Here is a 27,679-nt window from a genome sequence, read left to right on the forward strand (position 1 = left end):
GTCCTTCCTTGTATTAGCCTAAGAACTAAAGGCCTCACGCTCCCGCTCCATTGCACGCTCCGCCCTCCCTACTTCTCCCTACTCCCGCTACCAGTGCCAGGGCCCCTCCGAAGGGGGTCCGGACCTCAAGCCATCCCACGAGTTTCCATCTCTCCCCACCTTTTCATCCCATCCCGGCCTCCCCAACCTCCAGTCCGGCTCAGTCTCCGAGATGTGCCCTGGGGCGGGACCCCGGAGGGGTGGGGAGTCGCAGGGCAGGGCTGGGGGAATGCTGCCCAGGGACCCGTAAGTCTGGGCACCGCCGGGGTAGGCCAGGGCAGCTGGGCGGCCTGGGCCGAGGGTCAAGAAAAGAACCGTCGTCCAACATTCTAAGTTGGCGGCAACAGGTGGGCCCGGGCTCCCCTGGGTCTGGGAGGGAGGTCTCCGGAGCTCCGGGGGCGGGCCCTGCTGCCTCGCCGCTTCCCCATTGGCTCCATTGGATCATCAATGCTGCGATTTTTATGCTGTGTTCTTCCGCCACGGAATGTAGTCCCCCCCAAAAGGGCAACCTGACTGCCCGTTCCGCCTGCGCGCAGTTCCTGCTGAAGGTGACTGCGCCCCGCGAGGACGCAGAGGGGCGGGGCCCGCGAGCCGGGGGCCGGGATTGGGTGGGGGGCGGGGCGGCGGAGGGATTGCGGCGGCTCTGCAGCGGGATAACCTTGAGGCTGAGGCGGCGGCTCTCCGCACTCGAGCGCAGCGCCGCTAGACGTCCGACGTGTTTGCAGGAGCCGCGCAGCCAGAGCCGGACCACGCCGGAGGTGAGCAAGGGAGAGGCTGGGCCCACCGTCCCCGCCGAGGCCCTGTCCACCCGGCTAGTGCGGAATCCCGTCCGCCTGCTCACTCCTCAGGACGCCCATCCCTGGGCGGCGCCGAGTCCTGGGCATCTGGGACCGGGTTGAGGTTGGGAGAGAGGAGAAGGGGTGCCCGCGCCTAGGGCCTGCTACTCCAAGCCCCCAGCTCCCCTTTCTTCCCAGGTCAGATGGGTCGGCCATCCCCTTTCCTCTCCCGATCCGTCCCTCCATTCTGGTCCCACCCTCGCCTCCTTCTCCCTCCCTCATCTGGTTCCATCCTCGTCCTCCTTCCCGTATTTCCTCCTAATGCGATTCCTTCCTCTCTTCCCTCTTTTCCCTCCTCCTTCTGCTCCCATGCTCGTCTCCTCCCCTTACCCCTTAATACTGTTCCATTCGCTCCCTCGTCTTCAGCCTGTCGGTGTCCCCCTCATTCTGATGCTTTCTTTGTAATTTCTTCTTGAAACTCCTTCTCTAGCTCCCCTCACCAGTCCCTCCACGTTCAGGTACCGTCCACTCTTCCCGCGTCCCTGTCCCCTCCTCGTGCTCACCCCTTCCCCCATTCGTGCCTGGGTTCCCCCCTCCCCCTCTCGCTCCATCTGGTCACGTCCGCGCCTCCGCATCCCTCTCCTCTGCTCCCGCGTTCGCGCGGTTCTGGTCACGTCCGCCTGCTCCCCCCGCCCCCTCCTCCTCGTCTCTCATCTCAGTCCAACCCTCGCACTCCGTCACGGCCTCCTAGTCTTTGCTATCCTAGAGTCCCGGGGTCACCACCCGAATTGCAGTGGTCTGCAGACGGGCAGCGCAGGCTCCTGTGCGGCCTGGGTGCTGCTGGAGGGTTACGTAACCCTTGCCCTTCCCCTTCCCCGCTTCAGGGAAGAAAGCGTGGCTGCTCCTGCAGCGCCTTCCGCTTTTGTGCCGCCCCGGATTCGGTGGGGTGGCCGCGGCGCCGCGCTCGTTCCCAGGGGCTCACCGGGGCTCCATCCCGCCCCGGCGGGGATGCACGTAGCAGTCAGCGCCTGGGACCCGCCTCGCCCCACCCAGTCCCACCCCGCCGGACGACTGGCCTAGCGGCCGGTTGCGGGACAAGCTTCACCTCCCGCCCGACAAGCCAGCGCATGTGGCACCGAGCCTCCTTCGGGGCGCTCCCCGGCTCCTCGCCTCTGTTTCACATTGCTTAACAGATGCGCCCCGACTGTAGAACGCGGAGGCCATGGGGCGGGGAGGGAGCGGGTTGTGGGGAGAGAAGAAATATGTCGACGGCTTGGCGCCCCCGCATTCTCATTTACTCAATAAAGATTCTGTGTGTGCGAAGAGCTGTTTGGGGAAGGGGGGTGGAGACCCGGATGACTAGAATGTGACGGAGCTCACAGTCTAAGCAACGGACTCAAAAGTTATTACTGGTAAGTGCTGTGAGGAAGGTACGTGCTTCCTCCCGGGGAACGAGGGCTTGGGGTGAGGGGGACAGGAGGCTGCCACCAGTCTTGAAAGTTATTTAAGAGCCCAGTCGTGGAAAGGCATCCCCTTTGGCATCTTACCTATATTCTTCAAACCCAGCACATTGGTCCTCTCCAGTGCAAGTGAGCCTAATTAAGATCCACGCATTGGCAAGCGGTAAACAGGCTTTCAGAATTAGGTTTGACTCATTAACATGCTGACGCGAGTGATGGAGGGAATTCAGCCTCAGGACCTCAGTTTACCGTGTGTAAACTGGGAGGAACGTTCTCCTCCTGATTGTTGAAAGGATTGGTCACTATACACACCTACATGTATATATGTTAAACGCTCAGTGCAGTGTCTAATCTCTAGTGAGATGTCCAGAAGAAATGCCTCCAAATATATTCTTTTGGCCGCCAAGCACAATTACTTAACCCCTAATTGAGCCTGAGGGCTCATCTTCTACAGGCCATCCCCAAACACATACTTGTAGTTAATCTTTGGGAGTCAGGATCTCTAAATACCAGACATCTCCTGGAGACCAGTCCCTTCAGGGATCTTGGTACAGTGTTTACAAAGTAACTAATACTGTTACTTTGCAACTCTCCACTTGCAACAGGGGCTCTTTGGTCTTCTGAGAATGGGACCTCTAGACAAAGGAAGGCAAGGAGGGGGGTGATTTCAGCCTTTGATGTTTGGCTCTAAGAGTGGAAACAAACTTGCTACCCGAACTCTTCACATTCCATTCCCATCTGTTCAGGTGGGTTTCTAGGATTTTCTCAGCCAGCTGGTAAATGAGGTTAGGATTGGAGGCAGGCACAGTAGCCCCGTGTAGGCTATACTGAGGGTGTGGTCTCTTCCTAGGGTACAGAGGAGGGCCTAGGTCAGGCTCCACCCCCACCCCCACCCTGCAGCATTGTTAGCAAATAATTTGATCTCTGGTTGCCTGAGGATGCTGTTGGGAATACAGTGGGATGTTCTGAGGGGGAAAGGTATGTAAGCTATCACCAGGTGGGTGGGGGTAGGGGAGGAGGCAGGGAAGCTCCGTGGAGAGGATGACTCAACCTTTGAATTTATTGGCTTTTCAGAAAATTCTCTTAGTTGGGTGAGTGGAAACCTGCATTGTGGTCTATGAAGGTTTAAAAAGTCCCCTTTCCCCTTTCAGTGAGTCAGATAATGAAGCATGCAGTTCCCCCAGTTAAAAAATGTGTCAACTAAGTGAAAAACGGTTGATCCAGGTCCCCAGGCTCTCTCTACTGCCCTAGGAGCTGAGGTGCAGCATGGCAGGGCCGCAGGCCAGGGTGAGCCTTCTGCAGTGGTCATGGCAGGCCTGGTGGGATGGGGGCCGTATGTACATGAATAATGATGACTTAAAATAATGTCCTTGAGCTAATTTCTGGGTTACTGGGCTTGAGCCAGACTGTGTGGACATCAGTCTCTTCCTGTCTAGTACAGCTACTCTCATTTTAAGCACTGTGTTAGAAGTAAATAATTTTAGTGTTGAATTTATAGTTCAACAAAGAGGATTATTGGGTCTTTAAGAAATGCACTCATAGTGACTTGGCACATTTGGTAGCTGTGACACTAAACAGAGTTAGCACCCTATGGCAGTTTCTTCTGTGCCTTGAATGTTGTGACATTAATATGAGGGGCACAGGAAAAGGCATTTTATTTCTTCAAGCTATTCATTTCTTAATATTGAGGCAATGGAAGAAATGAGGAAATAACTGAACAGGAAGGTAGAAAAAATGCAACTCTTGCAGTATAAGCTCACACTACATGGGTTTCTATTTATTTTGCTTCAGCTTTTATGAAGGCACCTCAGGGTGTGTTATTTTGGCCAAGAGTTAAGACTGAGATCAAGGTAGGAGGAAATGACTCATTTGACATTCTCTTTATTTCTGAATCCTTCCAAATATCCACAGTCAGATCCCAGTTGACTGGTACACTGCAAGAGAGAGTTGTCCGGGTGAGCAGTTTTCTTCCCACCTTGTTGAGGATCTTATGAAATGAATAAGTGATTTACTTGGTAAAAGGTCTTATAGGACCTTGAGTCATCACTTTAGGGATCATTTCTGGCACAGATAGGAATAGAGCAAAATGAAGACCTTTCTTAATACCATCATACTTTGTCCTGGTATGACTGCTCAGCCCAAGAGGGGAGGTTGGCTGGGCCACCAAGCAGTGCAACCCCACCCCTGCAGTGATCGGTATGTGCCAGTCTGCACGTAGGAGGGAGAGCCAGGCTGCAGTACCTCTGGTGGCCTCTGAGACTTTCCTCACGCACTTATGTCATAGGCAAAGCTCCTGGGCAGCTCTAAGCCTCCCTTTCCTGATGCTAGCTCACTGTTTTGGAAGTCAGGTAGGGGCTGTGTTAGAGGAGATGCCAAGACCAGCTATGATAGGGCACTGAACTTGCTGGTCATAGTATTTTGGAGTATGGACCACCTTAGCTGATGCAGTCAAAAAATTCTCCAAAGGAGCACCATCTGTTTAAACACCTTTTAACCTACAAATAATACTTATTTAACTGTAGACAGCTGGTGTCTCCCCTGTCTCTGGTGATGAGTGCCAAAGAATTAGTCAGCTGAGTCTCTCGTGGTATTTGAGACATAACCATGTACATTTTGGAGGAGTCCTAGGGTTTTGATCTGGTTAAGAGGTAGGGAAGTGGAGACTTTGAAAACAAGGCTATCCTGATATCCCTCTTTTATTACATTACAGAGCAGATTAACAAATGTCACGCATCAGATGGGCAAACATTTTAAAAGTCTGATAGTATCAAGTATTGACAAAGGTGTGGGAAGGCAAGAACTCACATTACTGATTGGTGTAAATGGATATAACCATTTTGGGGAGTATATCAGCAGTATTTAGTAAAATAGAAAATAAACATACCCTGTGACCCAGGAATTCCATTTTTGAATATGCAGAAGCTCACACCTGCACAAGGAGACATGTACAGGGAGGGTTGTTATAGAATTGATTAATAGGGAAAAAATCGGTTTAGTGGAGGGCAGAGGGCCATCCAGCAAGGGAATACATAAATAAGTAGTCTAGTCCTACAGTGGATTAGTATAGGAGTTCACGTGAATTAAGTAGATCCATATACCAACTGGATGGATCTTAAATGTGTTGCGTGAAAAAGCCAGTTGTTCGACGATGTTTGTAGAGTATACTACCTAGGGCATTTTAAAAAAACAATGTCATGAGGTTCCGTATATAGACGCTTAAATAGAAGGATGCAATTCATGATGGTGGGTGGGTATCAAAGTTCATGACAGGGTGTAGAAGGGTTGGAGGGACCTGGGGATGGAGGAAAAATGAACTGTATGAATTGTAATTGTTTAAGTCTAAAGAAAATCTGGCTAAATACTAATGAGCTCTGGGTGGTGGAAATACAGATGTTAATATTTCTTTTCTTTAAGTTCAAAACAAAACAAAATAGAGACAAACCTGTAAAGGTCACTGTAGGAAGACTAGTCCATGCTAATTGGACCTAGTTAGTGTTTCCCTTCCTCTCCGTCCTGCATCATAGCCTTAAATGCTGAGCCAACGCCTCATTTTGCTGAGGCCATAAACCAGGGTCCGAGTCCTTGCTGCTTCCAGAGTATGCATATCACGTCCTGAAGCACTGCCCCATGTTTTTAAGCCTCGTAAGGAGTGACACAGAGGAAGAAAAGGTTCATCCAAACTTCCTCGTTCAGGCTGAAACCAGTTCTCTGCTCTGAGCATCTGTCATCAAACCAGGAAATCCTTGGTATCTGAGGACATGGAGGTTTCTCTGACTTGGGACTCCCTTTTGGGGGTAAACCCAAGTATCAGCTTTTGTGCCCTGTTCCACTCTAGTTTGAAATAGGACCTTAGGCTCCTGCTTATAAAGTAAAGTCACTAGTTCTAGCCCTGAATAAATAGAAGAGCAAGGGAATTTTACCTGAACCTTTAAGTGAGCTCCTTTTGTTTGTGTGGATCAGGATCTACTCCAGACCTTCCTAGGTTCTGTGGCTGTTCCAGCACCCATTTTGGTCTTGTCGCTCTCATAGATGAGGGCCAGTATTGAGAATTATATTTCACTGCTCCATCATGTAGGAAGAGAGCTAGAAAGCAGGCTGGACCGAATGCAGGGTCAGGGTCCAGCGTATTGTGACGCACACTTTCTACTGGATGCTGGAATTCTGAAGATTTGGGGAATTGAAAAGCCTTCATGCTGGCTTAGAGACTTGGAGGTGTGTGTAGCAAATTGATGTCAGAGCGAGGAACACAGTCGTTGGCATCAGAGCAAAATTGGTGCAGAGAGGCCTGGCTGGTTAAAAATAGGCTTATGTAGATGCAGCCTCATAGGCCAGGCTGGTTTACTAGGGCAGAATGATTTGGGCCTTTGTGCAAGATGGAATTGGTGAAGCATGAATCTTTCCCAGCATAACCTGCCAAGAGTATTGGCTCTGAGTGGCATGTTGAGTATTTTTATATATAATTTTCAGCCCCTGGTTCCTGAAAACTGGCAAAGAATTGTGTTTGGCACAAACAAAACTATAGTTTTAGAGAACCAGGAGCTGCTTGAGATGAAAGGAAAGGTGGGAATAGGGTGCCTGGAGCTGAGTGTGGCTGCCTGTTCCAGCCCGTCAGCCTGCACTAGGGCGTCTGATGGTATCTCATTTCTCACAGAGGAGAAATGGCCCTGGGGAAGATCCTACTGCAGGGGCTCAGGCTCCAGAATAAGGCTCCTGTACCTGGGCACTGCGTTTGGCACCGTCAGTGGATCCACCGGGCTTCCACTGCTGGCAGGAGGTTGGCTTTGCATGTCTGCCTCCCGGAGAGGAGGGTGCAGGAGTGAGTCAGACTGGCACGGGTTGGGCCGCATGTCCAGGCAGGCACTGTCCAGGCGGCCAGTGCAAGGGAGGGGAGCTCTTCCCAGAGGCCTGCTCTGAGAAACCGGGGCTGAGGCTGCTCTTCTGGGGCCGGGAGAGGGAGAGTCCAGACAGTGATTAAGTCAGAACTGTAGGTAGGTGGTTGGTGGGATGGGCAGCTTGTGCTCAGAAAAGAGGCAGGAGCGTCCTCTGACCCCAGGGCAGAGCCTGAGGGGAGAGAGACCAGTTGGTGGCCCCCGGATGAGACAGGTCTCTGGTTTGGTGGAGGGCTTTAAGGACATGATGAGATCTTCTTGGACTCTGGGCGGACTTGCTGACAAGCAAACTTTTTGATTGCTGGTGTGTAAATCCACTCAAATGCCAAACAAATTTTCATTTATTTTTGTACTTAATAGCCTGGGTGAGCAAAAGATCAGAGCTTGTAGACTTCAGATTTAATTCAAGATGGTGAAATGGGGTTTGTGTTTGAGCCCAATGTAATTATATCTTCTAATGGCGTCTCCTGATCCCAGAGGCAGCCCTTCTGGACTAGAACATCTTTGTCACAAAGATTTTGCTTTGAAGCTTGAGGGCAGACTAAACAGGGAAGAAAATTTGCTGGATTTGGGCACGTAACTAACAGGTTTTGGGCATAGCATTGTCCTAAGGACTGTGTTAACTTTTTTCTTTTTTTACTTTGAGGTTCTGAATGGATCAAGGTTGACCTTAAGCCAGTGAAACTATCCTGCAATATATTTGTGACCTAGGGCCTGAGATGGCATATTTTGCATCTGCCACATTTAAGCATGTATTCCAGAAGTGCATAGAGCAGCAGTTGACTAATGGAACTGGGAGCTTCACATTTGTTTTAATTCCAACAGTCTTATCAGGGTGCTTGTAAATATATCATTTTTAGAAGAGAGACACTTGTAATTTTTCTTATTATAAAGTATTTCATATCAGTCCATTCATTAATAAAGAGAAGAAAAACTTTTGGGGCCAGCCCCTTGGCCAAGTGGTTAAGTTCATGGGCTCTGCTTCGGCAGCCCAGGGTTTCGCTGGTTCGGATCCTGGTTGCAGACGTGGCACCACTCATCAAGCCACATTGAGGCGGCATCCCACATGCCACAACTAGAAGGACCCACAACTAAAAATACACAACTATGTACGGGGGGCTTTGGGGAGAAAAATAAAATCTTAAAAAAAAATTTTTTTTTTTTAAAGCAGGTAAACACAGTTTAAAAAAAATTTTTGCTGTAATCCTACCACCTGGATGACATGCTGTTAATACTTGGTAGATATCCTTCCAGTCCTTTTATGTATGTCTATTTAGTGTCACTTCCCCCCAAAAAAGGCGAGGGACCAAGTTCTTTTATAGAATAAATAGTGAAATGTTAGTAAATCACAGGTTTAGAGAGACTTGAGAGAGAAGGCAGTCTTTGGGTACAGTGGGAGGGGATAAACCAGTGCAGAGAAGCCAGTAAGAACTCACTTTCACCTGTGAGTTTTCTATTATCAGTTTCTTGGTATTTTCTTGGGAGGCTTCTCTGGGGTTTTTTGGTAACATAGCTGAATCTCTAGGAGCAGTACCACCTGGATTCCTGGTTATTAAAGTAATTTCTCCGTTACCTCAAAGAGCTTTAGTTACACTCAGCTTTTACCTTAATCCTTGTACAGTTCTACAGGGCAAACCTTGCTCAGCTCCGACCGGTCTTTGCAAGTGGGGCCAAGGAGCGACCCTGAGCCAAAAAAAGAGCATAATGTCATCACCGGAAGCCCAAGCCCAGAGAGCACAAGGTATGACCTGATAATCAGTGGCTCCAGCCAGGTCTTTGCAAGGAGACCCTAATGTCTCAGGTCTAGAGAAGAACCGGCTGATGATTTTTAAAAAGAGTGGGGTTAGTTACTCCCACGCCCTTAGTCAGGTCTTTTGTCTATGACACAGTCCTCAGACTGGATGACTCTCTACTTGGAGGCCACAGCAAGGCCCACGTGTTCCAGTTGGCTTGGTGTGCCACTTGCTACCATCTCTTGAGTAATGTTCCCTTAACAGCCAAACTTACCTAAGTCCAACTGGGTGCTCTGAAGCCCTGCCTCCATGATGAGTGTGAGTAAAGGGACCCTGGCTGCCCAGGCCGTCCTGTCAGTAATTCAGAAGTTCCTCAGATTTGGGGAGGTAGGGGGAGCAGAGGTATAACTTTCATTTTGATGAAGAGGCATTAAGATCCACTGAAAGTTCATTGAACAAACACTGGAATACCTCCAGGTAGTGGGTGCTAAGAGATACAAAACTACATAGGTCATGGAGGAGAGGGTTGACATTTTCATTTTGCTATCTGGTATGCATTGGGTAGGGAGTTGGGACATGCACATTGAAAGGAACAGTGCATTTCCCATGTGGAATAGTTAGCTGGTATCTTATTTCCCTTTTTTAAAAAGTTTTAGAGTCTATACTTAAGGACTCATAGCCATCAGTTTTCAATAGCTGACAGAAGCTTTGCTCACAACTGGTCACAGAGCTTCTTGGCCTTTTACCGGAGTTCTTGAAGATTGCAGAGATGGGTAGATGCACGCTCTACTTGAGCCACCCAGAGGGGCCACAGAGTCAAGGATGGAGGAGGAGAAAGAGTAAGGGTTATATGTATGGGGTACCTGGATTTGAAGCCCTGAGATTTAGGAGGAAGTGGGGCAGGGCTAGAGAGGGGCTTGTTCCTGAGGCTGGGCTGAAGCGTCTAGGCTCAAGGGTTTTAGGAGGAGTAGCCTTTGCTATGAGAACTTGAGGAAGGAACTTCCTTGAAGCCTTCTGATGAGGAGTGTCAAGCTTCTGGCTCACATCCTTCACCTGATGGTTTTTCAAACACTGTGTAGAAACTTCTCAAGTCTTTGTCTCTAATCACCTAACTAGCCGGCTGAGTGAGTTTAGTTGTTAGTAATGAAGTTAAGCAAATAAGTCAGTAATGAAGACAAGCAAGGGTCAGGGCAGTTGTCAGGATTGTGACCTGGGCTGGTTAATTACCTGGAACAAATGATCTTTGTTGCTAGAGGTAGTGTACTTGTCAGACTTAGAAAGGGAATCAGGATGGTCCATCAGACAATCCTTTGGGGAAAAGATTTGACGAGCAAGACTTCCTCATGTTGCAAGTGTCCTGTTAATGTAGTTATAAGAATTTTAGAACTAGACCAGTGCGTTTGTGGTTATCCTTGGTTGTATGCACATTGCTTTGCACGTCCTAAAGTCCTCCTGACCAAAAGTAAATGTGGTTTTTAGTTAGACTCCTGGGGTGAAAGATTTTGCATTCAGGGTTCTGGCTGGACTTTGCTTCCTGTCCAGGGACTGGTTTTTATTGCCTGTCAGTGGGCTGGGACCTACTCTTGGGCCTAAAGTAAGTTGAGAAATGAATTTCTGTGGTGTTCTGGGTTAGTGAAAACCTCGGACTTGGGAGCTTGGAGGATTGGAGCTAGGAGCTTGGATGGTGGTTGTCTCTAGAGCCAGGATAAGCACTTTGGGTGTGGGTGGGGATTCTTAAGAAGTGGTGTTCAGTGCCCCAGCCCGTATGAGAGGTTTGTAGCTTTGAGACAACTTTCCATGCAAAGATCTAGATTTTCCAAGGTAAAAAACTTGCATCACTGGAAGATTGGTTACAGCTGCCTTTTGAGGGAACTCCTTCAGTTCATGTAAAATGATGTTATCTATAGGATTAGTGGGAAAGCTGTCAAGGTCGTTATTAGCTCGGTGTGAGGGAGGTCTGCTTACACTGGACACCTGGGAAGTACATGCATTTGGTACAAGGTTTTAACTTGTTCTCTGAGGTCCTTTCCACTTGCTCACAGTCGTGTGAGCCCTTTGCCCGACTTGAGGAGCACCCACATAGCCAGCGCATGGTGGGGCTCCCTGTGGCTTGTGCACAAAGCGTGCTTATTGAGTTAATGTGTAAGGAGGAAACAGCCTCCTGTGCCAAGCGGTGTATTAACCACCCCAGGCTTCTCAGACTGATCACTCTCTCTTCAGTTCCCCTGGACCCAGGACCTCAGAAGCCATGTCGAAGCCTCATAGTGATGCCGGTACTGCCTTCATTCAGACCCAGCAGCTGCATGCCGCCATGGCTGACACATTCCTGGAGCACATGTGCCGCCTGGACATTGATTCTCCACCCATCACGGCCCGGAACACTGGCATCATTTGTACTATCGGTGAGTAGGTGTGCCAGGCCCCCCTCTCCCCCCCTCCCCCAAACAAGGGCTTCACAGTGATCTTTTCTCTCCTGAAAAGACTAAATGTAGCAAACCTGGGTGCTAAGCGAGATGCTACAGATTCTTGTGGGAATTCAAGTCATAGGAAATTGCAATAAAGAATTAGTATGCTTTATGTTTTCTGGTAAAGGCAAAATTTAGAGGATGTCTTCCTTAGCAGATTTTTGTAGAAACATCTGAGAGAGGAAAGAACCTTTTGACATGCTCTGTGCAACCAGGGTTCTGTGTTTGGACATCTGTCTGGGCTTCAGGGAGAGCAAAGAGGGCTGGCCAAGTCTTACCTAGGCTTTCCTAATTAGATGGAAGCCTGTAGAATTTGAAGGAAATAGAAGAAGTGTCCTCCTCAATCAAGAAAGTGGGCTAGCACAATAATAGCCATATATATGCTTTTGAAAGAATTTTGAGCAATTTGGCAGGAAGAATTTAGGGAAAAAAATAAAATATCAAGAGTTCTTTCAACTTAAAGTGTTATTCCTACTTTGAATAATTAACACTTACGGCCTTAAAACTTTTTTTTTTTTTTTTTTTTGCTAGGCCCAGCTTCCCGATCGGTGGAAACATTGAAGGAGATGATTAAGTCTGGAATGAATGTGGCTCGTCTGAACTTCTCTCATGGAACTCACGAGGTGAGCCTCAGCTGGAGAGTTTGGCTACTGGGATGGCTTATAGGAAACGGTGGGAATGCAGTATTCGTGTAGCCACAGTGGACCAGGGAAGAAGGAGTCTGGGGTTTACAGCCAATGGGAAGATTGTTTTCACTGGCCCACCCCTACTCTCCTTTCCCCCTGTCCTGCCATCTCAACTGGCCAAGTCTTCCTAATTCCTAAGCAAAGAAGACCTACTTTATCATTGGCCATGGTTCTCCCACACACCTGTGCTACTGTTGGCCTCACAAAGGAAAGGAAAGTGTGGAAGCATTCTACTCTAATCCGTTAGGTATCCTGGCCATAGGGCTTGACACTCCAGCCCAGGGTTTCTGTAATAGCTCATATTGCAGTGATGAACCAAAAGGTCACCCTGCAGACTGATTCTGGCCTAGTTTAGACCCAAGATAACTAGGCAGGTCCAGGAGAGGGGTTTCCACTCTTGCAAGTTAAGGACTGAGTCTAATGCCTTAACACCATCTGGCATAATATCCCACTTCATGAACTTTGTGTTCCCAGACTATCTCTTCCTAAGGGGTCTGGTCTATTAAAATAAAGTCAGCACACTTCCCCAGGAGGGAGCCTTGTAGGAATGTATTAGTACTGGGGCTGTTTATGAGCTGACTTCACCTGTGGAGAGCCTTACCCAGGGACCAGGTGACAGCTATTGAGAACTGCTACACTCCTACTTCTGTTCCCAAGGTGAGAACAAACTTATTTTGAGGTGTGTGGGGCTCCATGCGGAACAGTGCTTTTCAAAAACCTTCAGGCTCAACCATAGGCCATTCATCCCTACAGGGGTTTCATATTAGCATTGATAGAGGAGTAATGGGTGAGGCAGACTTCCCCAACTCTTGACTTATGTATTTCCTGTTCAGAATAAGGAAAACGCTACCCTGTAAGGTCAAGTAGTTGAGGGGTTGCCCTCTGGCATTTGGAAGTTAGTGTGAAGTTTAGACTAAAAATAAAAGCTCAGGAAGTGCAATCTAAGAGGTGAATTTCTCCTTTCTGGAAACTTGAGACTCTTCATCAGAGGTTCCTTAACCCATGTTCCATAAACAGCCTATGGCCTGGCAGGCAGCAGGCCTCCAAATGTCATGGGGGCCTGACCAAGCTCAGAGGAACTGTGCTCAGCAGGCATCTCTGGCAGATTAAGACACACATCTGTGAGGACATTCTGTAATTTTCCAAAGGGTCCTCAGCAGGAGTCACCAGGGATTACTGCAAGTGTTAGCTTAGCCCAAAGAGAGCTGAAGACCTCAGAGAAGATCGGTTCAGTATTGGTGCCTACTACTAGAGAGTGCCAGGGTCTTCTGTGTGCAGGCAAAGGAGCAGAAATAGATTTTAAGAAATTGACCTTTAACTACGCTTTACCGCTTCTTCCATCCAGTAAAGTAACACCACACAGCCCTGAAATGGCAAGGGGATCTGCTGCACCTGCTGGAGGGGGGCTGGCTCAGGGATTTTTTTTTTTTTTTTTTAACTACAAGAAGCATTTGGAGATTATCTATGCTTTAACTCTTATTCCAAGATTAGAATTGAGATTAAAAAAAACAATTCTCTTTTATGGGTTTCTTTTGAGGCTTTTGACCATGTGAAGTTGTCTTGTCCCTGGGATCGGGGTTTTGGACACTGGTCTGAGATTGTCCTAGTATTATATAATGTACACAGCTTTAGTTTGACTGCGTCTCAGGGCCCTCACTTCATATGCACCTTTGACTAGCAGCTGGGACATGGTTTTTTGATCTTGACAATTCTAAATAATCTTGTAAGCAGAGCGTTGGAATTGTCTTCTCCCTCCCTCTGACAGAGAGACATCCACTGTTTGCATCTGATCTTGCGACAGCTTTGCCACAGTGTCTCCAGTCCCCACTCTTGGCAGTTCACGTAGGCAAGAGGTGTTTTTATTGAATGGGCGGTCACATAATGCCATGTTGGCCAGAAATACTGACTTTTAACCAACCTAAATTTAGAACCTTCCACAAGGACAGCATTGGTTGATAGAATTCTTTACCACCTGGTAACATCCAACAAAACCACAGCTATAGTGAAAGACTTCAGTGCACCTCCCAGAGATATACCAGAAGATGATAATATAGAAGAATTGGATAAAATAATACCTAATAATCTAATTGGCTTATGTATAATATAACATCTCCAAGACCAAAAATGCATGTTTTATTTAAAATGCTCATATAGTTGGCCGCTCAGAAACCCTCAAGTTCCGTAAAGTAGAAATTATATAGACTGCATTCTCTGACCTTTTTTTGTGAAAATTAAGAAGAAAGTCTAACCTAGTAATGAGAAAATTTATAGACTTAAATGCACTTCTCAGGAAGCAGAAGTCTGAAAGTAAATGAAATAAATATTTAACTCAAAACACTAGGGGGAAATACTAAACCTTAAAAGGGTGGAGGAAAGAAATTGATTTAAAAACATAGCATAATGTGGTAGAAAGTAAATTTGACAAATTAAGCCAAGAGCTGGTTCTTTGGGAGTAAAAAAACAACACCACCACAGTAAAACAAACTGGAAGGCCTGGTCAAGAATTAAGGATGCACAAAAAACACTATAAATAGGAAAGGAAATATTTCCTATACATTAGAAGAGAGTTTAAAAGTTATAAAAAGACTTATACCTTCAGCCCTATAAGTTGAGATGAAATTGACTATTTTCCAAGAAGTAGAAAATGTAAATAGGCTATCAGCCTTAAGAAATTGAAAAATGATTGTAAGATCTAGCTCTGCTCAGAATACCAGACCCAAATGATTTTGATGGCTGAATTATGTCTCCCCATCAAGGAATACTTAAATCCTTTGTTATGCTGGTCCAGAGCCTAGAGAAGTATAGAAACCTTCCCAGTATGTTCTTTGAAACCAACATACCCTGATGCTAACATGAGACAAGGATAGTATCCAAACCAGACAGGTTAGTACTAAGTTAGTACACTAGACCAGTGTCACTTAGAAACCATGAATAAAATTTAACAGTCCAGATCCAGGAGTGTATTAAAGGAATTTCATGACCCATGACCAAGTAAATTTTATTCTAGGAACACAAAGTTCACACTGGGATTAAATAGAGTGGTCAGTCTAATAGAAGATGATCATAATAGGTAACATTTATTAAATAATTATGTGCTCATCTGTGTTCTAAGCATTTCATGTATTTTTACTCCTCACATCAAATCTGAGGAAGAGGCATTTGACAATATTCAACACCCATTCCTTCAAATTATTTCTGTATTCAGTACTATTTTTACTGCAAATCAGCAATAGAAAGAAATTCTCATAACTGACGGTAAGGACCTCTACCTCAACGGAACGAGCCAGCGGTCCTCATTGTAGAGTATTCCTAGAATTGGAAGCTGAAGATCTTTAGGTAATGCCATGCTTGGAGATTAACCTCTGATGCTAGCTCCCCACCAGCCTCCTCCTTGCAGGTGCTGTTCTCGTGGACAGTGATAGTTAAAGGACAAGGCCCACAAGTGCTGAATTGGCTGTCCATTATCAGCAAAGTCATACTGGTTACACTGTCTAAGAACTTTAGACATCTTGGCTTTGAGTCAAATGGCAATGGCAAATGGAAAAAGAGAAAGGGATTTAGAGAGACGATTGAAGCCAGGATTTATTGCAAGTGAGAAATAGCAAAGGGCAATTAGTTCAGAGAAAGGCATATTCCCACCTCTCTCTACCCCACTTCCGTGTCTAATCAGACTCTAGAAAGTGATTGGGAAAACCATGTCTGTGTGACCTTAGCAGTGGGTTATTCAACTCGGCCACTTTTAGCTTAAGTTAATAACTTTGAGTTTGAATTGTAGTTGGAAACAATAGAGGAAAAATGCAGAATTACCAAATCTATCAGAAGCTGACACTGATTGCCAGACCAATATTATCCAGACATGAGCCTGGGTGTTCTACTCCAGTTGCCTGCTTTATTTGCTGAGAGTGTTTGATGAATCTTAGGGAAAAGAGAACAGCCGGAGGGACACATGCTTCTTTTATGTTGAGACATGTTTACACCGACACATTTAATGGGTTTTGGTGGCAGTATTATGAAAAGTCTCATAGATTTGCCCTTAGAGTGAGTTAGTGCTGTGGCAGAAGAGGGCGGAAGCTGAGGAGGTTGAAATAAGCTGGTAGAGGGTGCTCAGTGAACAGACGGTGCTGAGACTAGACGGAGGTGGGGGTCTAGAACATCACAGGTCTTTCCTGAGTGATTAGCTTCAGCACTAGATCCTAGCGTGTGGGAGGTTGCTCATCACCTTCCCTCCTTTCCCCTAGTACCATGCAGAGACCATCAAGAACGTGCGCACAGCCACAGAAAGCTTTGCTTCTGACCCCATTCTCTACCGGCCGGTTGCTGTGGCCCTGGACACTAAAGGACCTGAAATTCGAACTGGGCTTATCAAGGGCGTGAGTATCCTGGGGGAGAAGCTAGAGGGAGGGCACAGGAAGCAGGGTGCCGCAGAGACAACCTCAGCAGTCTCTGCCCTTTGAAAGCTGTGTTCCTCAGTGTTTAGGTCTATAAATGAGAGTTTCCTTCCTCTCTGTAAAAACTGTTGATTTGATCTATTTTGCTAAGAACTACTGTCAGAAATAATCTTTGTTTCTCTAAAAACCCACTTCCAGGTCTCTAACTTTGGGGAGCAATTTCTTTATGTCTTTTCTCCTCTCAGTAAGCAGCATAACTAAAACATTGTAGGTTTTTCTTAGGTTATTTCCTTGAAATATACCAAGTTAGATGCTATGATCATTTATTTCCAAAGGAAAAGCTTTAGTGTTACTTCGACCTGAGGTTTGAGCATTGTTCCCTGGAGGGAAGGAGCTTTTCTGTTCTTGCCAGGAGGGCCTGGCCTCTGCATTTCCACTCGCGGCTTTCTCTCTTCACTGTAGAGCGGCACTGCAGAGGTGGAGCTGAAGAAAGGAGCCACTCTGAAGATCACTCTAGATAACGCCTACATGGAAAAGTGTGACGAGAAGGTCCTGTGGCTGGACTACAAGAATATTTGCAAGGTGGTGGATGTGGGCAGCAAGATCTACGTGGATGATGGACTTATTTCTCTGCAGGTGAAGGAGAAAGGTATGTTACAGGAGTCAGGGTCTAGTTGTCTAAAGCTGTCTCCCATCTCTACATTTCTTCAACATAAGGAAGATAGGAAGCATCTTTAGCTGGCAGCAATATTGAGTCTTTATATGCTCAGGAATTCCTTTTATAACTCCTTATTCTTAAAAGCAGACTTCATTCCAGCTTGATTGTGCTCTTGGGGAGCATCTCCACTGCTTTTCGCTTTCTGCTTCCTTCTTCCATCCCTCAGAATGATATGTACAGGCCTCCAGCGTGCATGGGATTGAGAGCTAATATTTAAGTGCCAGGCACTATTCTAAGCATTTTACATGATAATTTGTTTAAACTTTAAAACAACCTGATGAGTACTTATTATCCCTATTTAACAGGTGAGGAAACTGAGGCCCAGAGAAGTTAATTGACTTGCTCAAGGTTACATAGTTAGTGGGATTGTGATTTGAATTTGGGCAGTATGGCTCCAGAGCCCATCATCTGCTACTTCCCTGTTCACTGTGCTGGAGAGAGCCTACTTCCTGTTCAGGGCACATGCCCTCATTGCTCCATCTCTCCTACCTGCTCCATTTCGCACAGGTCCTGACTTCCTAGTGACCGAGGTGGAGAACGGTGGCTCCTTGGGCAGCAAGAAGGGTGTGAACCTCCCTGGGGCTGCTGTGGACCTGCCTGCTGTGTCAGAAAAGGACATCCAGGATCTGAAGTTTGGGGTAGAGCAGGATGTAGATATGGTGTTTGCGTCTTTCATCCGCAAGGCATCTGATGTCCATGCAGTCAGGAAGGTCCTGGGAGATAAAGGAAAGAACATCAAGATAATCAGCAAAATTGAGAATCATGAGGGAGTTCGGAGGTAAGTCCCCTGCCTGTCTCCCACCTCTTTCAGCCCCAACCCATCTCTCTGAAGAGCAAGATGCATCCTATGAATATCTAGTTCCAAACCTGGCTGCCTGCCCTTTAGGATACAGACGCTAGTGTTTATTCCCGACCCACTGAATTATAGTATCTTAAGAAGGGGAGTGGAAGGCATTGGTATTTAAAAATAAACCAAAGATTCCTAGGTGATTGGGATGCCAGCATCTTGACATCGTTCCGTAGGCCCAGGGACCAGATTAGAGAGAACAGGGTCACTGCTCACAGGATCAGGAGCCCTTGTGCTATGTTGCCTGGCATGGGGGAACCACCAAGAGGGAAGACAGCAGGCTTTTAGGAAAGGGCCCCCTCACTTGGGAGCCATGTGGAAGCTCAGGGCCTAGTGTTGAGACTGAAGCTTATGGCCTCTTGGTCTTCACTAAGAAAGCAGCTGGCTTGACGATTGGGCTAGCTTGGGCATGGTATCAGCTTCCCAGAGGAAAGCATGCAGTTCTCCCTAGGTCCAGATTGTCCCAGCTCAGCTTCACCACCTCCCCAGAGCTCACCAGGTAGAGCCAAATGAGTATAGCCAGGTTGATGACATCTGTTCCTCTTTGGCTCCCTACTGGAAACAGAACTCAGTGCTGCCGAAACTCCAGAACTACTCATGTGGTTTAGGTGTGTGCGTGGGGAGGGTGGGAGGAGCAGCACTACTCAGTGTCATAACCTTGCCATCCTTAGCTTCATTTAGATGTCCTTTGTACCAGGCAATTTGGGGTCCTCCCTCTACCATCCTGATAAGCCATGGGTGCTAGCTGACCTAAGCCCCAGGCTAGGCAAAGCCATGTGTCCTCTTGCCTTCAGCAAGTTAGAAGCAACCACCTGAAGGAGCAGCTCTCAAGTGTCCTTGGCTGGAAGAAGCCATGGACCTTCATGTCAGGAGCAATTAGCAGGCCTTGGGTTTTCTTTCTGCCTTGGAAGTGCTGACAGGAGTGGAAATGGTAGACACCTTAAGAGGGGCGTCATACAATATAGATTGAGAGGAAATGAGCCCATGGGAATTTGGGGGGACCTTGCCCTTTCACCCCAATGAAGTATCCATACTGGTGCTGAGAGCCCAGCAAGCAGAACTGTTGTCCCACTTTAGGGGGCTGGTACACCCCACCACCTCCATGTACCCGTGATGACCTCATAGATGGCTGTCCTGGTGCAAGGACAGCTAAGTTAGAGAATCTCAGCAAAACTTCCTTTGCATCACCATACTTGTGGTCCCTGTTCCTTATAAATAGCTCTCTTTCCACTTTCTCTGTCAGGTTTGATGAGATCCTGGAAGCCAGCGATGGGATCATGGTGGCTCGTGGTGATCTAGGCATTGAGATTCCTGCAGAGAAGGTCTTCCTTGCTCAGAAGATGATGATTGGGCGATGCAACCGAGCTGGGAAGCCTGTCATCTGCGCCACACAGGCATGTGCCTCTCCCTGAGTATGTGTGCTTTCATGGGAAACTTTTGTGGGCTAAAAGTTTAGACCACAAACTGGTCTCTTCCTGTGGACTCTGCTCCACGTCATACACACACATACGCACGTACATATATCCCCTTCCCCCACCCCATGCACCCACACAAAGCTATACTCTCTGCACACACACTATCTGGGGAGTCAGCTTGCAGTCCTTCATCTATGAAGATAGCCCAGGCCATGTCTCACTAATGCTCTGTCCCCTCCCAGATGCTGGAGAGCATGATCAAGAAGCCCCGTCCCACCCGGGCCGAGGGCAGTGATGTGGCCAATGCAGTCTTGGACGGAGCCGACTGCATCATGCTGTCTGGAGAGACCGCCAAAGGGGACTACCCTCTGGAGGCTGTTCGCATGCAGCACCTGGTGAGTTCTCAGGGCCTGCGCATCTCCCCGGGCTCAGGCTGGGGCTGGGATGGAGGCACGCTCTGGTACAGAGCAACGCCATTTAGGTTTCTGCACACGCAGTCTCCAAGTGACAACAAGAAGAGTGAGGAGGGGTGTGCTGGGCAAGGGGTGTCTTGTTTTTTCTGTTCTACCTTCCCTGCCCACACCACGTCCCCTGTTTCCTTCTGTTCTGGAGGCGTCCTCCTTCATCACACGATAGCCCTGTTCACTTATAGCTTCAGGGTTGTGAGTCCTTCCCTTGGCTTAAGTACTGGGATACTTGTGTCTCTTCCTCTGGACAGCCCAGAGGACCTGAGTAGCTCTCCCCTATTCTGGAAAAGGTCAAGGGCTCCTGATCCCAGCTGTCCTCTTTGTTTGGCTTTCTGTCTGTTTTGTTTTTTTTTTTAAAGATAGGCACCTGAGCTAACAGCTGTTGCCAATCTTTTTTTTTTTCTCCCCAAATCCCTCCAGTGCAGAGTTCTTTATTTTTTTTAGTTGTGGGTCCTTCTAGTTGTGGCATGTGGGATGCCACCTCAGCATGTCCTGATGAGCAATGCCATGTCCGCACCCAGTATCGGAACCAGTGAAACCCTTGGCCACGGAAGCTGAGCGTGGGAACTTAACCACTCAGCCACAGGACCGGCCCCCGGCTTTCATTTTGATTCCCCACCTGTCCCAAAGACAGGTGCTTCCCCCACAGGGGCCTCTGGGCCTGCGCTGGAGGCTGTTGCCTGCGCTCAGTGGACCATGAGCTGGTCTTGCATGGGGCCTGCAGTGGGACCTGCTTTGCTGAGCTGTTGCACGCTCCCCAGACTAAAAAGTGGGGTGTAAGTGATGGCGACAGGTCCACAAATAGAGATAGGTGGGAAGATGGCTGATCCTGGCTGGCCCTGGAGTGAGAGCATCTGGAGGTGACTTTTCTCTCCTGCAGGGAGCTAGCTTTTCAAGGCTCTTCTGTTCGGCTGTGTCCTACCACCTGGCTGCCTCTCAGGGCTTGAGGCTTGGTCCCTCTGCCCTATCTGCTTCTGTTCTAGAGCTTACTAAAGAGTTAATGGAGGCATCAGTTATGAGGGTTTCTTATCCCTGGGAAAATGAGTGCTGCAGATGAACTTTCCCACAGTCGTCCTGGCTCACTGTTTGTCACGTACAGCTCAGTGAGCTTGCCTCTTGCTCTGAAGTAGTTTTTCTTCAACCTTCCTCTTCCCTTTCCAGCCAACACAGGACCCCCTGTCCTTTGTGTGACGCCCCTGCATTCCACCAAATTTAAAACAACCCCCCAAAAGGGACCTCTGCACTAGGTTTTCTTTCTTTCCTCCTTCCCTTTCTATGTGTCCAATTATTAGACTTAAATGGCTTCCGGAGAAGACGTGTCATTTGTAACTAAACACTTTGTCAGTGGTGAACAGAGACACCTTAACTACCGATGTCTTCCGGGCTGTCCTCAGCATCCTTGGTGGACTACCCCATAAGGAAATGGTAGAGACCGCTCCCTATCCCCAGGATGGCTGAGTACCCTGGCCTGGCTGATAGGCCAGCTTCTCTGCAACGTGATTGCTCTTCGGATGCTCAGGACCTCTGGGCTTGTTCTCATGACTGCCCCAGTGCAGAAAAGTGTCTTTTCTCTCCCAGGAGACAGTGGACCTTGACCCCGCCACTTCTAGAGTGGCGGCTGTTGTTTATGAGTGTCTCCACACATCCCCCCTCTGATTTTCTTAGTTGTGTGGCCTAATGGCTTCAGAGGTGGGATAGTGACCTTGACCTGATTTACTAAACGATAAAACCACGTAGACTTAGGGACTTTATGTATCTTTTGGCAAATCAGTTCAGCTTTCAAGGCCTTATCTGTAAAATGAATTAGATGGGATATGTTTAATTGTAGCCTTAGCATTAACTATTCACTGCTGTTATTAAGTGTCTGGTAAGTCCCTCTGTAGATTGATGTAAGCTTCATAACCTCTGTGAGATAGATGTCACCCCAATTTATAGATGAGGGTTACATGATACTAAAGCCTGAATTTGAACCCAGATCTCCTGACTCCTAAGTCACTGTTCTCTCCTGCAATGTAGTGCTTTGTCTAGCAAGAGATAGGCCCACAGATCCATGTGGAGCCCTCACTGGGGTCAGAGACTGAGAATCAGGCTCTAGGCTCTCAATTCCATGTCCATTTTTCCATACCCTGATCTTTCCTGTGAAGAAACACGTCTTAGAACTGCAAGGCTTGGATTGCATGGTGGTGCTCAGAAGATAAGTTATGGGGTCTGGGCCAGGTGGTGCTGGCCTCTCCTTTCCGCATCCCTAGACCACAACAGCCTCTCCTCTTAACTGCTTTCCCCTGTGTCTAATTGATGCAGTTAATGACCCATGACTAGGGCCAGGCAGTACCAGGTATGGTTCTGTTCCTGTTCATGTCCCCTCTCCTTTGGGCTGCATGCATTCTATTCTTACAGAAAGAAAACCTTTAACCTAGTAAATCCTGCCACACATCTGCTTATTACTGTCAAATTAATGAGATGCTGTTACTTATTCCCTCACCCATCATTCTCTAAGTTGCTGATAATTGCATTATAATCCTTAATAATAATAAGCTTAAATTTTCTTTCTAATTCTTGCTGTTGGTCTGAGTAGTTGGTCTGTAAATAACTCGGTGCCTTTCTTATGACTGTTTTAATCATTAGATTTTAATCAGATGTCTTGTTAAACTTGCCTGCGTGCTTCCACAGGCATCTGTCTCATCACATGGCTGGTCAGTCTACCCCTCATTAGGCTGCCAGTTTCCCACCATCCTGCTTAGAATGCGGTAAAGCCACATGGTTTTGGCTTTGTCTGACCCCAGCTTTCCAGCGCTGCTCCATGCATTTCCGTGGCAGGCCACGGGAAAGGCTCATAGCATCCTCGCTTGAAGCTAAGGCAGCACTCCATGTGTGCATGGAAGCTGGGCAGGGAGGCCTGGGGTAACTAGACAGCCATGTGAGGAGAGAGGGCCTGTTCCTTCCTCTAAGCTGTGTCATGAGGCAGTGTGGCCAAGTCCTGCCAGGGAGTGGCGTGGGCCCAGCCTGGACATGTTTCTGAGTCAGGATACTCGAGCCTGCTGCCATATTGTCTCCCCCCACCTCCACCCCTACGATCCCCCATCAAAAAATCCTTCCAGAATGGAGGATCCAATTTTCCCTCTATTGGAGGGGAAGCAGCAGCATTTGGTGCTGAAAATTCTCCACATGGTCCTAAATAGTTAAGCTTTCATCACCCTGCCTCATTGCATCTGCCTGAAGGACAGATTTAGCCAATTAACCCAAGGTTACCTTCCTCTCTGATTAATTCCACATTCTGTCTTTCCATGTGTTGTCTCTCGTTTTTTTCCCTTCTTTTTCCTTGCCTCCCGTCTCTCCTAAACCTTGCAGATAGCTCGTGAGGCTGAGGCAGCCATGTTCCACCGCAAGCTGTTTGAAGAACTTGTGCGAGCCTCAAGTCACTCCACAGACCTCATGGAAGCCATGGCCATGGGCAGCGTGCAGGCTTCTTATCACTGTTTAGCGGCAGCTTTGATAGTTCTGACGGAGTCTGGCAGGTAGGGCCCTGAGGGCAGGTAACTCTAGGATAACCAGCTTCTTGCTCCAGCTGCTCTAGAAGACAGCCAGGGCCCAGCCCTGCACCTGGGACCTGGACTCAGGGCCTCTTGTCTCATCTGCAGGGAGCCAGCCAGGGAGGTTAAGGCAGGGCAGGACCAAAGGTCCTTCGGCGTGGTAGGCACAGCAGGTGTCACAGGCACTTGGTGAAGGACTGGTTCCTGTGAGTCTTGATCTTACTCAGCTCAGGACCTCCAGTAATTGGTCTCCTCTTGGCCTTTGCATCCGGGGACATGTTCCTCACCAGCTGTCTGTGCGACTCTTCCCTTCCCTCTCCCGTTGTGACACAGCTCTGACAAAGCTCTGTCCCCCTCTCGTCCCTCTGGACGGATGTTGCTCCCCTAGATTGCCCGTGAGGCAGAGGCCGCCATCTACCACTTGCAATTATTTGAGGAGCTCCGCCGCTTGGCGCCCATTACCAGTGACCCTACAGAAGCCGCCGCCGTGGGCGCCGTGGAGGCCTCCTTCAAGTGCTGCAGTGGGGCCATAATCGTCCTCACCAAGTCTGGCAGGTAGGAGGTGGCAGTGGCTCCCTGGGAATGCCCTGCTCAGTAGCACCTTTCCTTGGGGGTCCTGGGAGCAGTGCATTGAACGGCGCTCAGTGGCGCTGAGCCAAGGTAAGACCCCTCTGCCTGCCACCTGGACCCTACAGGGAAGGAGCTCCCCCAAGCCAGGATCCAGGAGTGAGCAGAGCCCCTTCCCTGGGCCTGAAGGACAGGACTCCAGGCAGCTGTCATAAGGCGTGTTGGGCCATTTGGATCCAAAGCAAGTTTATACCCTCATGACAAACTGGAGACTTAACTGTGTAACTACAGATAGACTGACTACAAATGTTTATTTGATATTTAAAAGCAGGTCTTCTAAAAAAGTAAAAGACAACTAGTTTTGCTTATTCCAGTAACTATGGGCTCTTTTAAAAGTTCAGTTTTGAAAATTAGTGCTGTTCGCTGACATGCTGTTTCGTTGATGCACCCGTCCTCTTCTGTCTTTGAGCCCCAATGATGAGTGGGTTCTGGCTCAGGAAAGGTCACCGTGTTGTCTTGCTGACACTCTGGGGTGCCATGCAGCCAAGCTGAGGACTTGGGACCCCTTCCTAGCCTGGGATAGTCTGCATTATCCCCAAGTCTGGGGGTATGCTGCTCATCCCTGCCCACAGGGTGGCTAGGGTTCCTGGCAGAGGAGGGTGGGAGAGGAGCACACGGGCAGCCCTCATGCACTGAGAGCAGCAGGTGTGGCTGCCTGGGGAAGCGGGACACGAGACCTGTGCAGATTCTCAGCAGAAAGGTCAGGATAAACAGCTCCAACGTTAGGATTGACCTTTGTGAGAAGGTCTGGCCTTTGCTTTCTGGCTATTCTTAGCTCCAGTCTTCTGGGATTTCAGTCTCAGCTGGTCCTGATTTCAGCAGTTGCTACTCTCTGAAAGCCTTGTATGGAGGCCAGGCCTTAAGCGGGGCATTCTCTGCTGTGACATGGCTTAAGTTCCCTGACACCTGTTGAGTGTCCTCATGGCTTGCCTTCTGGGCCCAGTTCCTCCTGCAAGCCCCTCCCCAGCTCCTGAGACACATGTGCGACTACAAGTGTAGTGTCAGTGTTCAAAGCAGCACCTGGCATCCGGCCTTCTGGGGCTCCCCAGCCCTCCAGGGGAGCCTTCACAGGCAGAGCCTCCCACACGGACACTCCAGACTCATGCTCTGGCCTCCTGGGTAGCACCCAGATTTCCAAGCCTCACTTAGCTACTCAGGTTTGACTCTAGGGCTCTAGAGCCTAGTTGCTGGGCCTGTTTCCAGGGGCTGGGAGCCATGTGGGGTGGGGAGAGGGCACAAGAGTGAGGAAGGTTTGGATCACAGATTCCCAGGGGGGCTGTGGGGCTCTGCTCCTCTTCTTTACAGATGTCGAAAGTCAGGTGCTATTCACATGCTGCCTGGCTTGTAGCTGTTGCTGACAGCGAGAGGAATGGGTGCTGGTGAGGTTGGACAGGGCTTCCTCCTCATGCCAGAACAGAAAAGTTTAGAGGAGGTGGGAGGGTTCTGCCAACAATGGTCTGTGTGGGGTAAGTGGGTGAGACTGACCATGCTGGGCCGCTATGAGCCTGGGGCCCTGCCTGTGGGGAGGGCTAGAGGACAAATGGATAGCATAGCTGTGAGGAGGAGTTATATGCTGGGACGATAACAGGATTAGGGGCTGCCCCAGCCTTGGGAGCAGATGTGGAAATGGCCAGAGCCTGAGGCTGGCATAGTGAGTTGGATTAGAGTGAGCTGTTACTGAAGGCCCTAAAGGGCTTCTTGGGAGGCTCCTGGGACACTAATGGTCTTTTCTGCCTATTCCCCATCCCATCTCAGGTCTGCTCACCAGGTGGCCAGATACCGCCCCCGGGCCCCCATCATTGCTGTGACCCGGAATCACCAGACAGCTCGCCAGGCCCACCTGTACCGTGGCATCTTCCCTGTGGTGTGTAAGGACCCAGTGCAGGAGGCCTGGGCTGAGGACGTGGACCTCCGGGTGAACTTGGCCATGAATGTTGGTGCGTGGCTGGGGGCAAGGGCTAGAGCCTAGAGGGATGGGAGGGTGCTTGAGCACTGGCCTCTTTGGGACCCTATAGAAAGGGGAACATGCAGACCTTAGAGTGCAAGAGCCCCAGCTGCCCTCACTGGGACTGTTCTCTCTGGATCATCCATCCCCATGCTCTGAAGTCCTGGGCTGAGCCCAGGAGGGAAGAGGAGCCTTGGGGTTGTGGAGTTGAGTAACCTAGTTCCTCTCCTCAGTCATCCAGTCTGGGGCCCAAAACAAAAGATCTTGGATCGTCAGGGCTGTTCTTTCTCTTACATTTGCTCATTACTGAGGATGTTTATAAAATTAGCCGAGAGCTCCTACACTGTGGGGCCGCACACACACAGACTATGTACTCATATGACCTTTGTCCCTGTGTAAGAGCAGGATGTCATGGGATGAGAGCAAGCAGCTAGCTCTGACCTCGGGCAAGGCTCTCCACCATCTAGAGTATAAAATGAATGATGTCCTAAGGTCCCTGCCAACTCTACCATCTGAGTGATAAGGAAATCTCAGGGCCTCTCCACATCCCCTTCGCCTGGGATGTGAGGCTGGCGCCACCTTGTGGTGTAAGGAAGTAATGGTCAGCCAGCCCTGCTTGCAACCTCTGGCTGTGGGGCAGTCTCCCAGGTGCCTACCTGCCTGGCGTGGCTTTTACTCACCACCTCTCTTCTCTTCTCTTCCTCCAGGCAAGGCCCGAGGCTTCTTCAAGAAGGGAGATGTGGTCATTGTACTGACTGGGTGGCGCCCTGGCTCTGGCTTCACCAACACCATGCGTGTAGTGCCTGTGCCATGATGGGCCCCAGAGCCCCTCCTCCAGCCCCTGTCCCATCCCCTTCCCCCAACCCATCCATTAGGCCAGCAATGCTTGTAATGCTCACTTGGGGCTGTAGCGTGGCACTGGTAGGCTGGGACACCAGGGAAGAAGATGAATGCCTCTGTGAAACATGGCTGTTTTTAAGACCCTGCTTGGATAAGGTAGCCTAGAGTTGGGCTGCCCATCCTGTGGCCCACCCAAGCAGGGGATGAAGGAAGTGTGTGGGACTGGAGGCCCCAGAGCTTAACACAGAGGGCGGCAGCTCCTGCTTCTCTTCCTTTGTATACTCTATTCAGTTCCTTCGAAAATGGATACCCAGAGAACTCCCAGCCCGGCCTGGGGTCAGGAGATGGCCAGCAAGAGTAGGGACCGTAGGGCATGGGCACTGGCTCCAGTTTAAGCAGACGGGCCCTGGCCCTTACTTCTCCAACCCCCTCAGCCTCCCCGATTTGCACCTTGTGCACTTGTGTCTCTGCTCCACTCAGCTGTCGCTGCAGATAAACACTCCAGCCTCCATCTTCCATTTTCCCCACTCCTGCAGCCGCCTCCGGGCCTGTTGCTATAGAGCCTACCTGTATGTCAATAAACAACAGCTGAAGCACCTGTTTCCTGTCTTTTCTGATGGGGGTGTGGGTGGTTGAACCCTGCCCTCTGAGTAGGGTGAAAATGGCAAGAGGCTCGTGGCTCCTGGTGGGTACTCTTGTGTTAACAACTCAGGCCACCTGTTCTGTCCTCCAGGGTGCAGAGGTGCTGGGAAAGCAGTAGCTGACGAGCAAGGATAACAGGTTACCCCCTTCAGCACACTGGGGAGGTGTGGTAGCTGTGTCTCTAAAAGCTCCTGCAGCTGGAGTAATTTTAG

At 49.0% G+C, this 27,679-nt stretch overlaps 1 protein-coding gene across 5 annotated transcripts; it reads left to right on the plus strand.

Moving 5' to 3' along the window:
* The first annotated feature begins 667 nt into the window (after window positions 1–667).
* Window positions 668–27,423, plus strand: PKM (pyruvate kinase M1/2). Of its 5 annotated transcripts, none has more exons than XM_023641094.2 (12): window positions 3,227–3,366; window positions 8,786–8,905; window positions 11,118–11,299; window positions 11,894–11,985; window positions 16,287–16,418; window positions 16,899–17,085; window positions 17,662–17,932; window positions 19,245–19,395; window positions 19,659–19,811; window positions 23,232–23,398; window positions 25,796–25,977; window positions 26,693–27,423. In XM_023641094.2, exons 1-12 carry the CDS (start codon window positions 3,317–3,319, stop codon window positions 26,797–26,799), a joined length of 1,794 nt encoding a protein of 597 aa, XP_023496862.2. In that variant the 5' UTR covers window positions 3,227–3,316; the 3' UTR covers window positions 26,800–27,423. The 5 variants fall into 5 exon arrangements, 4 of the variants coding, with proteins under 4 accessions (NP_001153162.1, NP_001137266.1, XP_023496862.2 ...); XR_011439945.1 differs by having other exon boundaries at window positions 3,243–3,366; window positions 23,232–23,968; XM_023641126.2 differs by lacking the exon at window positions 23,232–23,398 and adding an exon at window positions 23,802–23,968 and having other exon boundaries at window positions 3,243–3,366.
* Window positions 27,424–27,679: the final 256 nt, after the last annotated feature.

Source organism: Equus caballus, chromosome 1 (assembly GCF_041296265.1).
Source record: "Equus caballus isolate H_3958 breed thoroughbred chromosome 1, TB-T2T, whole genome shotgun sequence".
Lineage (NCBI taxonomy): Eukaryota > Metazoa > Chordata > Mammalia > Perissodactyla > Equidae > Equus > Equus caballus.

Excerpts from the sequence above, each read along its gene's own strand:
- PKM (XM_023641094.2), top strand. The coding sequence starts at position 3,317 with ATGACTCAACCTTTGAATTTATTGGCTTTTCAGAAAATTCTCTTAGTT. Across the intron at positions 11,986-16,286 it reads TCTCTCATGGAACTCACGAG|TACCATGCAGAGACCATCAA; the intron begins GTGAGCCTCAGC and ends CCTTTCCCCTAG. Across the intron at positions 17,086-17,661 it reads TCTGCAGGTGAAGGAGAAAG|GTCCTGACTTCCTAGTGACC; the intron begins GTATGTTACAGG and ends CATTTCGCACAG.